We start from the raw sequence: 17,133 nt of genomic DNA on the forward strand, positions 1-17,133 counted from the left end.
TGTGTGCATATTTATGCATATTATAAAACAGTATGATGTTCTGGTTTTCTTCTCCAAATAGAGGCTACACTGCTACCCTCCAAATCTAAGGAATATCCTATCTAAGATTATAAACTTGATTTGTCTGGTCACAAATCAAACGGCAACCACAGAAGTCCAGGGCTAAATGCTTTTTAGAATATGGTTTTATTTATAAAAGTGTCTAGTAGTATTAAAGACATATATAACATTTCTTGGACTGTGTATATTTAATTTTTATTTATTGTGGAGAAAACTTTTCTGGCAAGTCTTAAATAATTGCCCAATTTCTATTTTCTGTATATCATTATGATATGAGGGGACAGACCAGGATGGGCAGTTGGTAAATATATTACTTAGTAAATTCTTGTCTATATTTATTTGCATTGCATATAAAAATGGATTCTGATTTACATATTAGTGAGATTTGGAAAACAGATGTTATTAGAAATTATTTCTATGTTCTGAAATTTCCTATGTCCTGCTCAATAAATTATCTTGTAGACTTAAACTCTGTGATTGATTAAAAAGAAGAATACATCAAAATGATTCACTGAAAGATGATAATCTGACCATTTTTCTATAGTTATCATATATTACTCTGTTTATCATTTTCTCCTTTTTTCAGTAGAAGTACTAAACTTCTTTCTGCAGTTTACCATGAAAAGCATAGTAAAACTCCAGTGTTTTCCATTGTTGCTCAATTTCATTTATTTTCCCATATTTCTCTGTTTTCGTTCTTTCTGCTCAAAGTCAGAATTTCCTCACTTGGGACTTCACATTTTATTTTCAACTCCTTACAAGTCAGCAACGTGATAGCTTACCCTTTTATGTCATAGTTTAGATCTATATTATACCTTGTTTTGAGAATTTTTGTGTACAATTTCCTACTCTAAATAATAAAATATATATTATTCTATATAATTATCATTGTTTATAGCACTTAAAATAATGTCTGTCATATAGTTGCCCAATAAATATTTGATTAATGTAGAACAAAGTAAGTCAATGAAGAAAATAAAATTTCTAATTAATTAAACATTCACAGGTTTATTCTTTCACAAATTTTTCTGGAAGGCTTAATATATGCAAAATATGCTTTAATACTTATACAAAAATTTATAACACTGCCACAGCTTTTGAAGAACACATAGTTTATTAGAAGGGACATAGAACTATAGCTTAAAATATGCTTAACTGTAATTACAGCTAAAAAATGTTCAAGATTATATTTTAGGATAGAGGGTATAGAAACTACTATTGCCATGGTTGGAGAGTGGGAGCAGGGAAGACCCTCCACTGGAAACGCAATAATTGAACTAATCTTGATAAATCAGGAAGAAATTGCTAGGCAGAAGGTGGAGAATGGATACTTCATGTAAAACTAATGTCATGTTTATAAAGGATGGCATTTTTTAAAATAAGTGTGTGATATGGGGAGATAATAAGGGAGTAAATTTGCCAGTTTATTACTTTTAATTTTTTTTATTATATACTGGTTAAAATTTTGGCAAAAAGAGAGCTATTGTTAGATTTGTTTTTTAGAAATATAACTTTGGCTGGGGTGAATTTTGTGGATAGAAAGAGAACCTGTAGCTTGCAAACATCCAGGCTAGTCAGCAGACTTGAAATATCACAGAAGTGTCGGTAGAGATGGAAAACAAATATTTTGAAGGTGAAATTGACAGGGACTAGTGCCCTATTGAACATTGAGAGCAAAAAATACAAATAGTGAAAATTTAAAATGGAGAGTAGACATACTGGCTGTGGGAAAAAATTGCCTTTTGAGTTTCAGATTTTATGAAATAAGTGAAAATGTGTAAGTAGTGATGAAAATAAGATTTTTTAATTGAATGTATGTCTTTATTTCCCTGTCACATTAAGAGAATTGCATTTAAGAGGAAATAGCATATATGCATTCATGTTAGAATAAAATGTAAAAACACTTAGAAGATACCTGTGTGAAGTATAGCTTCTTTATTCTGAAACCATTCCAGGTATAACTCTCGTAGTGCATAGATTTCTTGCTTTATATAATTCCAACAGTTTGACATTGTGTCTTGGGGTCATGATTTAACGGAAGCACCTTTTTCAACACTGGCCCTCATTCTTTTGTTCTCAGTCATATCCACAAAGCCTTAAATAGTGTCTGCAGCAAAGTAACAGGCCAAGCTGTGGATACTGCTGAATTGATGGATGAATGAACAAACAACTTCTTTATAGACTCATCCTTGGTTGAATTAACTACTTGTGATTTTTAACGCACATCAGTACAGAGTCAAATCATGTTTCTTGATCAAAAAGAAAGAAAAAATTCCATACATCCGAAGCCATGTCATATTTTAGAAGGATTATGGCTAGGAATTTAGAGGGTCCTCATGTCTAATTTCCAATTTATACCATCTGAGTCTGAGTTTTCTCATCTGAATATGAAAACAAAAGAAGCCACTTGATAGAGTTGTTAGAAGTATTAAAAAATAGCATATAAAGCAGGTTGCACAGTACTTTTTACTCATTAAATATTAATTAATTTTTTTTAGTTGGATTTAGCCAAAAGGCTTGATTTTTATTTGGCAAGAATGGCCAAAACTAGGTTGGTCTTTAAAAAAAAAAAATACGCTGCCTCAAAAATGAAGCAGCGTATTTTTGTTATATAATCTAAACAAACTAAAATCAGAGACTGACTTTCAATATCTTTTTTTTTTGTTTGTTTTCCTTTGGTTTTAATACAAATTATTTATTTCCAAACATTCCAAAGAGTTAAAAAAAAAAATCCAGGGAACTTTAACAGAAATGTATCAGGAATATTTAAAATATGTTTTGCTAATCAAAATAAAACAGTTTTTAAGTGTGCAAAATGAATGACTGATTCCAAATAAGTTATGAGAAAACATAAGGATCATCTGGGTAAAAATACCCAGCTTTAATGGTAATAACATTTATTTAGAAAAATTTGAAAATATATTAAACAATTTGTTCTTACTTGTACATCTTTGTGCTATTCACAGGGCGATATAATAAGATTGATTGCAATCAAGATTGTTTTGTGAGATTGAAAATGAGAAAAGAAGTTCTGGTACTGATTTACATTCATATTTTGATTTGGGGAAATTATTTTATCTTTGTTTTACAGATTTACTTACGATTCTTGGACTATGAAATGCAGAATTCGAATGAATGCAAGCGGAATTTCGTGGCTGTGTATGACGGAAGCAGTTCGGTGGAGGACCTGAAAGCCAAGTTCTGTAGCACTGTGGCCAACGACGTGATGCTGCGCACAGGTCTTGGGGTGATCCGCATGTGGGCAGATGAGGGCAGTCGGAACAGCCGATTTCAGATGCTCTTCACGTCTTTTCAAGAACGTAAGATTCTCTGCACTTGATTGTTTGTCCTTCAGATATGTCACATGATGCCAGTCTCATAAGCTGTTAATGGTGTTTTCTTCACTTGGTTTGAGCACCAAGGTAGGGTATTTGAGCAGCAGGCTATTCCCCAGTAAATTGTTAAAATCGCTGCGATTGCCTTCCCTTCATTCTGATCCACTGACAGGAGAGATTACGTATTACATTTTGATTACTTATTTCAACATATGCATCATATCCTTGCTTGAGACAGTTCACAGTGTTCAGCTGGGCAGTGATGAATTCTGTTTGTCTTTGGTGGAGCTCTTACGAAGCATGCGGAACTGATGCTGCAGCTTCTGATGAAGTTTGATTTTAAATCTTAAAAAAAAAAAAACCTGCATAAAAATATTTCGTAGGTTCTCTTTAGTAAGCCTCTCTTGCAGTCCCATTTATTTCAAATAGTTTTGTGACTACAGAATTCCATTTAAAGTGGGCAGGGAGAGAGAATTGCTTGAGCAGAGAGTAAACAGAAGAAAAAGTTCCAGAACATATTTAAAATGGCACAACAGGCAAGACCCGGAGTGAAGTGCAAAGCACAGAAATTTTAGAAAATTATGTTCTAACAAATAGTAAGACATATTAGTAGATATATTTGGAATATTCTTTAGAAACTCTGAGTATCTCATGTGTCACAAATTTATGCAAAGGAAAAAGATTGCTGAGAAATATAGCTTTAGGAAATAAGCACCTAGTATTTTGCAACTATACATTTTTGTATAATTAGAAATGATAAAATATTTTTGAAATTTCAGGGATTTCTCTTATTGTCAGCAGCAAAGCAACCAGTATGTTTTTTAAATTCATAAATGTTAAATGTATTAGACAATTCTTTTATACAGTGAATAAATAGTTTTGACTTTCAGTTCCCCTCTGATTGAACAGGTGGGGGATTCTAGGGCCCCAGAAGCTCTGAATATCACTCCATCTTTCTAAATCTTGATGCCATCATCAAGGGTGCTAAAAATCTCTTTCCCAGCTTTATGCCAGATTTAAACAGTATATTGCTATCTATGTCTTTATTTCAGTAGTTGATTAAAATGTTAGAGGTAATGTGTCTTTATTTCAGCACAGTATTTGTGGGGGAAATGCCATTTTCTTGACTAGTATATGAAGAAATTCAGGTTATAAGATAACATTTTTTGTTGTTTCCCTGCTGATTGCTCTGCCAAATTCAACAAATTTTGCCTTTGGTGATGGGATCTCAAGGTTCTGTATATATTCACTATTCTTATCAGTTTTGGATAATAACATATTGAGAACTCTTAGCTAATTTACATGACAAGAAATATGGAAAGGCAAGCTAATATGTTAGAGGATATAATCAAGATTTTTTTAAATATCACAAAATCTGCAATTTTTTAATCAAAACCACACCATAAAATGTAATAGGGACATATAAAAACATATTTGTACATTTAAAAAATCAACTTAATGATAGTGTAAAGGAACCCCGACTCCTAAGCTTTCTGTGATTTAATTTCATTCAAAATTAATATAAGCTGCTGCTTTCATTATAATTGACAAAAGTCATCTTAAACTGCATTAGCCTATGTTAAAGAAAGTGCAGGAACAGTGCAAACATAACAGTTTCATGGGAAACTGCACTAGTCAAAATGCAAAAGGTATAGTTGGTTTTTTTCAGGGTATAATTAACGAGGGCAGTAATCACCTAGAAGAGGCTTACAAAGGTGAAGGAGCATCTAGAATTGTGATATAATGCCCAAGAAGAAGAAATATTTACCTTAGGCTCTGTTGTTGTTGTTGTTGTTTTTGTTGTTCAAAATGTGATAACTACGTTAGACTTATGCTGGGTAATGTAGAATTGATGTCTCAGAGGTAAGATCAATGTTTGAAAATTATAGGAAAACTTTTGAATGCAATTTAAGCTCTAGCTCATGAGCTGTGATATTAAAAGATTTAATAGATCTCTATGAAAGATATAAACTATGGATAGAGGGGTGATCCAATCTGAAATTGAATTATCACCTGGTGATAACTGGTGTAGGAAAAACATCTTTGTTGGATGGGGGAAAATAGCTAAGACTCATTGTACAAGTACTAGCTTGGCTGAGAGAGGCTAACCATCATTTACCTGTTCAATTAAGTAGTTAAACACTTTATACCTAGCAGATGATTCTTTATATTAAATTATCATTGTTCAAAAAAAATAACATCTAAGGCCCCTTTCAACTCTAAAATTGATTTTCTATGAATCTTTAAAAATCTGCATATATAAGAAATGGTGAATTATAGCATATTGTGCATCTATCATTAGAACTGTGTCTATTTGAAATAAAAATAGAGTGCTAATTCATATGGTTAAATGATTCTCAGGAAGTCATTCAAGTGGGTGGACTTTTAAATGAGTAATCCAGAAGACAGGGTATTCTTCCAACATAGAAAGAAAGGGTGCACAACCCTTTATGTTCCTGTACAGGGGATGAATACATACTCTCTTCAAACGTCGAGTATTACAATGTCATTCTCTCTGATAATCTCATAAATTTACAGTAGGCTCCCACTGAAACAAGTTTATACTGTGTATCATGTTGCCAGCTATGTTGGTCTTTGTAATGTTTATGTCCCCCCAAAATTCATACGTTGAAAATCTAATCACCAATGTAAGGGTAGTAGGACATGGGCATTTGGGAGGTGCTTAGATCATGAAGGCAGAGCTCTCATCAATGGGACTAGTGCTCTGATGAAGAAGACCCAGAGAGTAGCTGTGCCCTTCCCATCATGTAAGCTCACAGCTAGAAAGTTCCATCTATGAGCCAGGAAATTGGCCCTAACCAGACACTATCTGGCAGCACCTTGATCTTGGACTTTCCAGCCTCCATAACTGTGAGAAATGAATTTCTATTGTTTATAAGCTACCTAATTGATGGTATTTTGTTATAGCAGCCCAAACAGGCTAAAACATTGCCTATGTAGCTTAGTCAAAATGTTTTATTTTTCTGCGTTGGCTAACATTGTGCAGAATTCTACTGTTATGTATACACCTGAGATCAAAGTCATCATGTGCTGAAGTATGTGGGTATAGACTAAGTCTTTATTCATTACAAATAAGAGATGCAGACTTCAAAATAACAAAAAATGGACTTCAATCAGTGCAACTAGATGGAAATGGGTGGTTAAGAATCATTTTAAGGATTCTTAAAAAGGAAACAAGGGGACCGTATTTAGGGTGTTTCAAGTTCCCCAGATGGTATGACTGTATTCAATATTACTGGCTAAGACAGAATTTTAAATTACATTTTTGTTGTTATTGGGGTTGTTGGTGATAGGTATACATATTTTATATTTATATATAAAATATATGTCTAATATATGAAATTATATATCTAATCTAACATATATTCTATATAATCTAATGTAATTATATGACTAATGAATAATCATATATAGCTGATATATTTCTAATATGTATATTATATATATATTCTCAAATATTTACTCTCTCTATACACACATAGGAAGAATTAGAGAAATAAAATCAGTGATCAGCCTTTGTCTTACTCTAAAAATAAGAAATCATTTTGATATTTTCTTTGGTTCTTACATACTTATAAAATAGTAACCTCAATGCAGTATTGAGAAGTGCTTAGAACCGAATGGTCCAATGGTCTGAATGTTTATGCCCCCCCCAAATTCATATGTTGAAATCCTCAATGTTGATTATAAGCCACCCAGTCTATGGTATTTTGTTATAGCAGCCCAAAGGGACTAAGAAAATTTATAGTAATGAATGGGGGTGCTGCTATAACAAATAACTAAAAATATATGGAAATGATTTTGGAACTGAGTAATGGTTAGAGGCTGAAAGAGTTTTGAAGTGCACAATAGAAAAAGCTTACATTGCCAGGAACGGACCATTAAGAGTGATTCTGGGTAAATACCCAGTAGTGGGATTGCTGGATCAAATGATAGGTCTACTTTTAGTTCCTTGAGGAATCTCCATTCTGTTTTCCATAGAGGGTGTACTAATTTGCAGTCCCATCAACAGTGTATAGCATTCCTTTCTCTCTGTATCCATGCCAGCATCTATTGTTTTTTGGACTTTTTCATAAAAGCTATTCTAACTGGGATAGGGTGATATCTCATTGTGGTTTCAATTTGCATTTCCCTGATGATTAGTGACATTGAGCATTTTTTTCATATGCTTATTAGCCATTTGTCTTTCTTCTTTGAGAAGCTTCTTTTCTTGTATTTTGCCCACTTTTTTAATAGGGTTTTTTTTTTCTTGCTGATTTTTTTCAGTTCTTTGTTAATTCTGGTTCTTAGCCCTTTATCAGATGTGTAGCTTGCAAATATTTTCTCCCATTCTGTAGGTTGTCTATTTGCTTTTATGAAAGTGGCTTCTCATCAAAAATACACCTGCACTTGAATATTTATTACAGCACAGTTCACAATTGCAAAGATGTGGAATCAACCCAAGTGCCCATCAATTCATGAGTGGATTAATAAAATAATACCATGGAGTACTACTCAGCAATAAAAAAGATGAATTAATACATTTTGCACTCTGGATGGAACTGGAGAGCATTCTCCTAAGTGAAATGTTTCAAGAATGGTAAAACAAACACCACATTACTCACTATTAAATTGGAACTAACTGATGAGCACACATGTGCAAAGAGGGAAGTAAAACAGCGGAAATCAACCAGGATGGAGGAAGGAGGAGGTGAGGGGCAAAGACCTACCTAACAGGTACCATGAGCACTATCTAGATGACATTCACACCTTTAGCCAGGACTCAAGCATTACACAAGTGATCCATGTAACCTAAAACATTTGTACCCCCCTAATAGTTTGAAATATAAAAAGAATGAAGTACAATGCAAATATAAAAGCAAAGCTGTAAAAAAATTATTGTAAAATAAAAAGTTTATTTTAAAAAAATTTGAAAAAAAAGAGTAATTCTAGGCAAGGGCTCAAAAGGAGAGGAGACTCTTTTTAGAGAAAACCTAAGTAAACCTGAACAGATTGTTTGTAGAAATGTGACTGGTAAGAGCCACTTTGATGAGCTCTCAGACAGAAATGAGAAATATGTTATTAGACAATGGAGGAAAGCTCATCCTTGTTATGAAGTAGCAACAAATGTGGCTGAACTGTGCTCGTGCTCTAGTGTTTTGTGGAAGGTAGAACTTGTGAGTGATGAAATTGGGTATCTTGCTGAGAAAATATCTAAGCAAAGTGTTGAAGATGCAGCTTGATTCCTCCTGACTGGCTGTAGTCAAATGCAAGAAGAAAGAAATGATTTAAAGATGAAATTTTTAATCCAAAGGGAAGCAGAAATTAAAGAGTTGGAAAAGTTCTCAGCCTGCCCATACTGTAAGGAATGAGACGGTGTGCTAAGGAGACAGCACCAAGACATCAAATGCCACCGACCATTTGATAAGGAGGCTAGGAGGCTGGTATGGGTGGGCATCTCGATGGATGCCAGGATGTATTGCTCAAGACAGTGAAATCATGACACTGAGGGCATTTCAATGATCATGGGTCCTGCTTCTATCATCTCAGGCTGAGAGTGCAGGGTCTGGGGGGCACAGTGACTTCAAAGGAGGGGCACCTCTGGCCAGCACCAGCTCCCGTCTCAGGCTTTTCTCCCCGCATGCTGGGGCAGCAGTCCTCCTCACTGCCCCAACTGGAGCATGTGCATTTTATCCAGAAAAGCTCAAAGCATGCATGGAAGCCAGGCAGAGAATCACTGCAAGGGGGGAGGCTGCCCCAGAGAGCCCCTACTTGGGCTGTGCCAGGCAGAACTGTGGGATGGGGTCACCTGAGATCACAGACCGTCAGAGCCAGGGACATGTGACTCCAACCTGTGGGAGCTGTGGCATGGGCCGCTTCCAGCACAGCTGTGGGGTGGGACCCCACCCCAGGAGACCTGAGCAAAGAAGATTATTGTCGCCCTTTAAGGGTTTGGACTTGCTAGGGACCTGTTACTTCTTTCTTCTTTCCTGTTTCTCCCTTGGGGAACAGGAATATCTAGCCTATGCCTATCCCATCATTATATTTTAGAAGAACCATAACATGATTGAATTCACAGATTTCAGTAGGAGAGAAATTTGCCTCAGAAAAAATTATACCTAGAATCTTAACCCGTATCTGCTGGACTTAGATTTTTAAATCGATGCTGGAACAAGTTATGACTTTTGTGGCCACTGGGATAAAATAAATATAGTTTGCACGTGTGAAAGACATATATTTTGGGGGCCCAAGGTTGTAATGCTGTTGTCTGAATGTTTATGTCCCTTCAAAATTCCTATGTTGAGATCCTGACCCCGCAAGGTGATGATATGAGGAGGTTGGACCTTTGTGAGGAGATGACACCACAGGGGCAGAGCCCTCGTAAGTGAGATTAGTGCCCCCGAAAAAGAGGCCTAAGGGAGACCCCTCAGCTCTTCTGCCCTGTGGAGTAAGAAGACAGTTGTCTGTGCGGAGGCAACCCCCACTGACCCCAGACCTGCTGACCTTGGGCTTCCCAGTCTCTAGAACAGTGAGAAATAAATTTCTGCTGCTTAAAAGCTACTCAATTTATGGTGTTTTGTTACAGAAGTCCAAGTGAACTCTGTGCAAGCTATAGCTTGGATATGGTTGGTTTTTCCCCACAAAACTGCTGTTGGAATTTGGCCCCCAAGTAGTAGTGAATTCTCACTCTCAAAAGCATGGGTTAGTTCTTTCAGGAACGGGTTATTTCGCGAGAGTGTGGGTTATTGCAAAGCCAGTACAACTGCTCAGGTTTTCAACTCTTCTTCTCACATGTCCTCGTCCCTTGATCTTTCTGCCATGTTGCACTGCAGCAGAAAAGCCCTCACCAGCAGCCGTGCCCTTGAACTTCTCAGCCTGCAGAACTGTGAGCTAAAGAACCTTTTTTAAAATAAATTACCCGGTCTCAAGTATTCTTTTAAAGAATACAAAATGGACCAAAACAGAACATATTTAATAATATCCTAATATCTGTCAAAATTTCTTATGTTAGGACCATAGGATATTTTTGGAGGGAGAGGAGAGTTTAGAGACCATCTATTTCAATTTTTCACATTTTCTGAATTCAAAAGTGAAAAAGAAGAGGTACAGGGAAGTTAATTGACTTTCCCTGCACACTCTCAACCTCATGCTTAATGATTTGTTAACAGAACTGAGGTAAGAACTTAAGACCTGACTCATAATCTCATGAATTCTCTTGTGTATAATTTTGCCTGCTGCTTTTGCACCACTTCTGAGACAGCACCCCCGTTATCGAAAGAGGATGATGATGATAATCATGAGTAAAAATAGGTACCAGTTATTCTCATATGTAAGCGTTGTTTTAAGTGATTGCAAACTGAAGTTTGATATTTCTGTCCTATGCACTGCATATCATTCCCATAAATGCTCACATGCTATAATCATGCAGTATGCCACTCTGATATGACCACAAGTAGAAGAAAAAAATAAATCATAAGGAGTGGCTTCTGCTCTGCAACTTACGAAGCTGGGGAGTAATGAACGCCTATATGGATATATTTTCAAATTATCATATGTTTACATTTGTATCTGAATAAATTTTAGAAAAAAATAAAATGAGCATATAAGGGAGGTATGAAGTTCTTATTACAAAAGTCTTTGGACTTTTAGCTTGCATATACATATTAGAAGCATTTTATAAAGCCTGTATTAATTACCAATATGTGCAACAAAATATTCTGTAATACCAGTAATGTGGAGATCATAAGATCACTAAAAAGGAGAAGTACCACTTGCAGCTAAGGCTTGAGAAATCCCACCTCTATGGCTTGCTCCCGTAAGTGTCGTACTACTGTACCAACTGGCTCTCTAACACACCACCACTGCCTTTCTCAGTTTTGCCAGAGATGGCTGCCCTGATTTGTGGCATCACACTGCTGTTGGCTGCCCAGCTAAATATATTTTTTTTCTTCAGAAAAATGTAGTATCCAGTCTTTATCCTATAGCAGTGGTCTCCTTAGCACCAGGGAGCAGTTTCATGGAAGACAGTTTTTCCACGGACTGGGGGTTGGGGGGAAACAGAGCTCCTGTGATGAGGAGCTGCTGTAAATACAGACGAAGTTTCAATTCGCTTACCTCCTGCTGTACAGCCTGGTTCCTCATAGGCCATGAACTGGTACCAGTCAGTGGCCCAGGGGTTGGGGACTGCAGCTAGAAAGCAATCTTGAAACCTAGGGACACAACAACAACAAAAAATCAGTATTATCACTGAAAGGTAATTCTTTTAATCTATTAGGTTATAGCCTTTTTAACAACCTAAGTGGCACTTTGCACTTGAATTACTCAAAATATTTAGTACCCTGTTAAACAATTTACCCAATGCAGAAGGGAACATCTATGGGTAATCCAAAAGAAAAGACAAAACATTTAAGTATTATTTTTGGCTTATATTCTCTAAGAAAGAAGACTTATTTAACATTTAAATATATGAGGCTAATAGTAAAAAGTTATTATTTAATTTATTAGTAACTAATTTAATTCCATGAATCAAGAAGCAACCAATACCAGAGAGAATCAGATTAGAAACATAGAAGCTCAGACTAGGGGGGATGAGGGAGTCATGGGCAATATATATAACCTGAACTTTTGTACCCCCATAATGAGCTGAAATAAACAAACAAACAAAAAAAAAAACTGTAAGTCAGAGAGAAAAAAAAAAAGAATTCATCCAATTTGAGATATACCATACATTGGATAATTCTTACATTGATTACTGAGAGTGTGATATATTTTAGTTTATTGACTCAATTTAAGATTGCTTATAATAGTACATTTTTACACATTTTGATCACTTTTTTATGAAGTCATTGAGTATATTGTCCAACTTTTAAAAAATTTGATTGTGGTTAGTAAAATTTTAATCTTAAGTGTCTTTATTATACATGAAAATTTAGAACCAATTATGATAAAACTATATATTTAATATTAACTGTCTAATATGAAAAAATAGAGACCTTAGTGAAATATGCCTGTTCAAATCAAATCATCTGCTTAATTTTCTGAGCCAATCTTGTTTTGTTTGAAAGATGAATTTGCAGTAGTTGAAATGGATGAATGACATAAGTATTTTCTAGTTTGATTTCTGAAGTTGTAAATGAGAGCATAAGAGCTTTTGAACAATAAAATATTGATCACTTAATACTTGAATTGGAATTAACACATATCTTTTTAAAACATCCATGTATGTAAAAAGAGATGAAAACAAAATTGTCCACTTTTAGGTTGTATAGAGATTGTTTATCATAGTTTGCTACAATGAGAGAATGTATTTTGTTTTATATTAACTTGAGACAAAAAATATGAAGTATAAGCTATAAATCTTTAAGAAATATACATACGATAACATTTAAGTTCCAAGAAAAATTGAATTGAATTAATCTGGGGAAGGCAGATTCTGAGATCAACCAAGAGATTCTTGCTTCTTGGTATAGAAGCCTTCTATAATCCCCTCCCCCTGAGACAGTCAGAACCTGTGAATAGCTTGGGATATCATTTCGTGATTAACTTACATTCTATGGCAAAAATTGTTTTGCAGGTATAAATAAGGTCCTTAAACAAAATCAGAGGTTATCTGAGGTGGGCCTGGCCTAATCAGGTGAGCTTTCTAAAATAGGTGAGGCATCATTCAGAAAGACTGCTGGCCTACAGGAAGAGAACATGCTATATTGTGAATTGCCTGCCTGTTGGAAGGGCGGCCTGTAGAAGCTGAGAGCAACCCTGGCCAACAGTTAGCAACAAAATGAGGACCTCAGTCATACAAGTCCAAGGAACTAAATTCTGCCAACAACTTGAATAACCTAGAAAAAGGACTCTGAGCACCAGGTGAAAATCATAGTCCAACCAACACCTTGGCTGCACCTCCTGCAGACAACCCAGTACCCAGGCTTCTGACCTACAGAAATTGTGTGATAATAAATGAGTGTGTGTGTGCGTGTGTGTGTTTTTAAGATACTAAATTTCTGGCAATTTGTTACACAGCAATAGAAAACTACTTCATTTTTGGTACTGAAAACAAGGCATTGCTATAACAGATGCTTAAAGGTTGGGAGCAGTTTGAGATCAGTGGTTGGAGGGATTTTGAGGAGCATGAGAGAAAAAAAGCTCAAATTGCCGTGGACAGTGAGTAGAAATCTGGATTTGGAGGGCTATGGAGGACTCATAGAAGTGAGGGATGTGTTATCAGGGACTGGAGGAACGGGAGCCTTGCTTTGTACAGCAGGAAGCTTAGCAAAGTTGTGTTCTGCAGGTGTGTGGCAAGCAGAACTTGAGAGTGACAAATATAGACTATCAAGCTAAGTAAACTACTGAGTTAAATGTTAAACATGTAGCCTGATTTCCTCTTGCTGCTTATAGTAACATGTGAGAGGGACAAAATAGATCAAAAAAAGAATTATTAAACAAAAAAAGAATTAGAACTGGATGATTTTAAACTTTCTCAATTTCCCCAGGTGATAAGGATGTTGAAAGTCAGAAAAGACCGCTATAAGTGTAGCATAGAGAAGAGGCTGAATTTGTGACTGGGTAGGCTTTGCTAAACCATCAGAAACATCAAAAGGTCACAGTGTTCACTAACGAAAAGTTACTTGCGAGAGGTTAAAGTTGTGTCTTCCAGATCCTCTACATCTAACTAGAAGGATTAAGGGCACCGTCTGTCAGTCATCTGGGCAGGAGCCCAAGAGGATTATCTCAAAGAGATTTACGGGTGTGGCTTCTGCCTAATGGAGCAAAAACCACTGAATTTCAAGCAAGGCCCACGAGGTTCTTGAGAAAATTGTTTCAGCAGAAATACTGTCAATTTAGGCTGGAAGGGAAAATGAGAGAACTGAATGAAAAGGGGTGGTTGGAATCCCAAAATTCTAATGGCAGGAAGCAATCAGATAAAACTACTCAGCTGCAAACACATGTTACCTTTCAAGAGAAAGAAAGATTCAGAGAACTGAACCAAGAGAATTATTCCAAGACCTTGAAACATAATCAAGAAAAATCCAACTTTACCAGGACGGATTTCAGAACTATTGCAGACTCTTTTCTCCTACTTACTATCCATTCTCCTTGTTTGAACTAGAATCCTGTCTGTCCTGCCACTGTGTGGGGATGTTGGGCGCATACGCGGAGAGAAACTGCCCCAGAAACAGTATTTCAGACTCCTAAAGGACAAAACCCAGGAGGCCCATCTGCAGCAGATATAGATGATTTCAACGATGAGATTTTGAACTTTGAGTCATGTCATCATGGGGCGATAGATACTCTTGGGAGCCTTGTAGTTGAAGTCCCTAATCAGTTGACTTTGAGTTAATTAGAGGGAAACTATTCTAGTGGGTCTGACCTAATCAAATATGCTCTTTTAAAAGAGAGTCTAGAGGGGAGGAGCAAGATTTCCAGCTAGAAGCAGCCCGCATGCGCTGCTCTCAGGGAGAAGATGGAAAATTGCAGGTGGATGTCCACCTACAGATGGGCCTTTGGAAAGAGCATTGTGAATCAACGGAGAGGTGACATGGACACTCAGAGTGAAGGAGGTGATGGGTATCCACTCGGCAAGATCTGAAGGCACCTGGGGGAGGTGTCCACACGTGAGGAAGGACAGAGAGGGCTCCACGCTCCTCCCTACGGACACCAAAGCACAAGTTGTGAGGAGACCCCCGATCTGAGCCAAGACCTCCAGACTGATCAGAGAGCTGCCTGAGTCTGTGCAGGGACATTGCACTGGATAGCGGGCACAGCAGGGACCCAGTGGCTGCCGTTCCCAGGTTACTGCGACTGACGCCATTCTGAGCGCTCAGCGCCAGAGCGCCAGGTGTGCACAGGGCCGGCTTTGGGCCTCGGCATCCGGGGCAGCCGCGGCAGGGAGTGCGCGGGGAGAGCGGAGGTTCTCGCACAGCCCGTGATGGGGAGCTGAGCATCCGGGGGCATCTGAGCAAAATGGGCTCCACAGATGCCACCTAGAAGCCCTGCAGTGACTGCCTCCGCAGGACCTGGGAAAGGGGAGGGTCCCAGATGCCCAGCGGCCTGGCCCCACGAGCCCTAAACTGCCACCCGGCCCTGCCTCTCCGTCCACAGTTCCCGCTGCTTCCCAGCTGCTCAGCCACACCTCTGGGCTCCAGCACCACACCAGGCCCTGCGCCTCCGCCCAGACGTTCAGGGCTGCCATCCGCCTAGCGGGTCCACCTCGGAGTTCCAGCACGGCTGCTGGGTCTGCGGCCCTGAATCCGGGGCTTTTCCACTGATGTCAGGCCCCACACGCCACCCCTGAGGCTCGGGCGCTGCTGCTGGGCCCTGTGCCCATGGCTCCAAGGCTCCGCAGCTGAGGCCAGAACTCAAGGCCCTATCCCGGTGGTTCCTACTGGCTGCCTGGTGGGAACCCCAGCAGTCCGACACTCGGCCAGAGACCCTCTGGCCTAGAGCAGCCATTGCACCTGGACCCAGGTGGAGCGAACACCCATAGCCCGGCCACCCACGATTGCTACCTATATAGCCTCACCCACCCGCCACTGTCACCGCTGTGAGTAGACCTGGGCAAAGCAATCACCCCCAACACCAGCCTCCGTGGAGAGGGTCTCACCCATCCCCCAAGCTGAACTTCCAACAGCAGCCTGGGGAACAGCTCACCGTCCTGCATGAAGATCAACCAGCAACAGCCAGGACTGTGACAATCACAGGGGAAGAGGCCACAGACCGGCCGCATCACAGGTGCTGGGTACTTCCGTCCTTCTCGTGTCAGGTTAGTCTTCCAAAGGAGGTGACAAGAGCACCATCTAGCGACCACTCCTTCTTCTCACTAAGTAGGAGACTTCCCAGCAAAGGGAAACAGGTGCGTTGCAAACCAATGTGCCCTGACCTGAGAGAAAAGGTGTCAGCTGAGAAGAATCCAGCAAAAGAACTCTGGCAACATGAAAAAAACGAGTTAGTTTAACAGCCCCAAAGGATCACAGTGGATCTACAGCAGTGGACCCCAACCCAAGGAAATTGTCAATATGTCAGAAATGGAATTCAGAATACGAGTGGCAAAGAAGATGAAGGGGATCGAGGAGAAAGTTGAAAACCAACACGAAAGAGCCAAAGAAGAAATATTTCAGGCCATCAACAAAACAAATGAAAAAGTCATTATTAAACAGCTAGACAACAAAAGAAAGAATGAGAAAGAGCTAAAAGAAACAAAAGAGTAATTTAGGGAGTTTCAAAATACAGCAGAAAGCTTCAGCAACAGACCAGGCCAAGCAGAAGAATGAATCTCAGGGCCTGAAGACAAGGTTCTCAAACTAACCCAGCCAGTCAAAGATGCGGAAAAAAGAATAAAGAAGAATGAACAATCTCTCAGAGAAAAAGGGAACTATGTGCAGTGAGCCTATACACGAATTGTAGGTATCCCTCAGGAGAAGAAGAAAAAGCAAAAAGCATGAAAAACGTATTTGAGAGAATAATAGAGGAAAACTTCCGTGGTACTGCCAGATTTTCAGATATCCAGAGACAAGATGATTACTGTATTCAAGCAACATATCCATCACCTCATATAGGTATGTTTTTGGTGGTAAGAGCACTTAAAATCTGTATATACAATGGAATATTATTCAGCCTTAAAAAAGGAGGAGATCCTGCCATTTGAGCCTGGAGGACACTATGCTAATTAAAATAAGCTACACACAGAAAGAAAACTACTGCGTGATCTCACTTATGTGTGAATCTTAAAAAAAGAAAAGCCGTG

General features: G+C 38.3%; 1 protein-coding gene across 1 annotated transcript in view; it reads left to right on the forward strand.

Moving 5' to 3' along the window:
- Window positions 1-17,133, forward strand: part of NETO1 (neuropilin and tolloid like 1) — a 109,826-nt gene that overhangs the window by 64,975 nt on the left and 27,718 nt on the right. Inside the window, exon 7 of the mRNA XM_069467872.1 lies at window positions 3,152-3,380. Coding sequence (XP_069323973.1) covers window positions 3,152-3,380 — 229 coding nt within the window. The remainder of the gene's footprint in view (window positions 1-3,151; window positions 3,381-17,133) is intronic.

This window comes from Eulemur rufifrons, chromosome 5 (genome assembly GCF_041146395.1).
Source record: "Eulemur rufifrons isolate Redbay chromosome 5, OSU_ERuf_1, whole genome shotgun sequence".
Taxonomy (NCBI): Eukaryota; Metazoa; Chordata; class Mammalia; order Primates; family Lemuridae; genus Eulemur; species Eulemur rufifrons.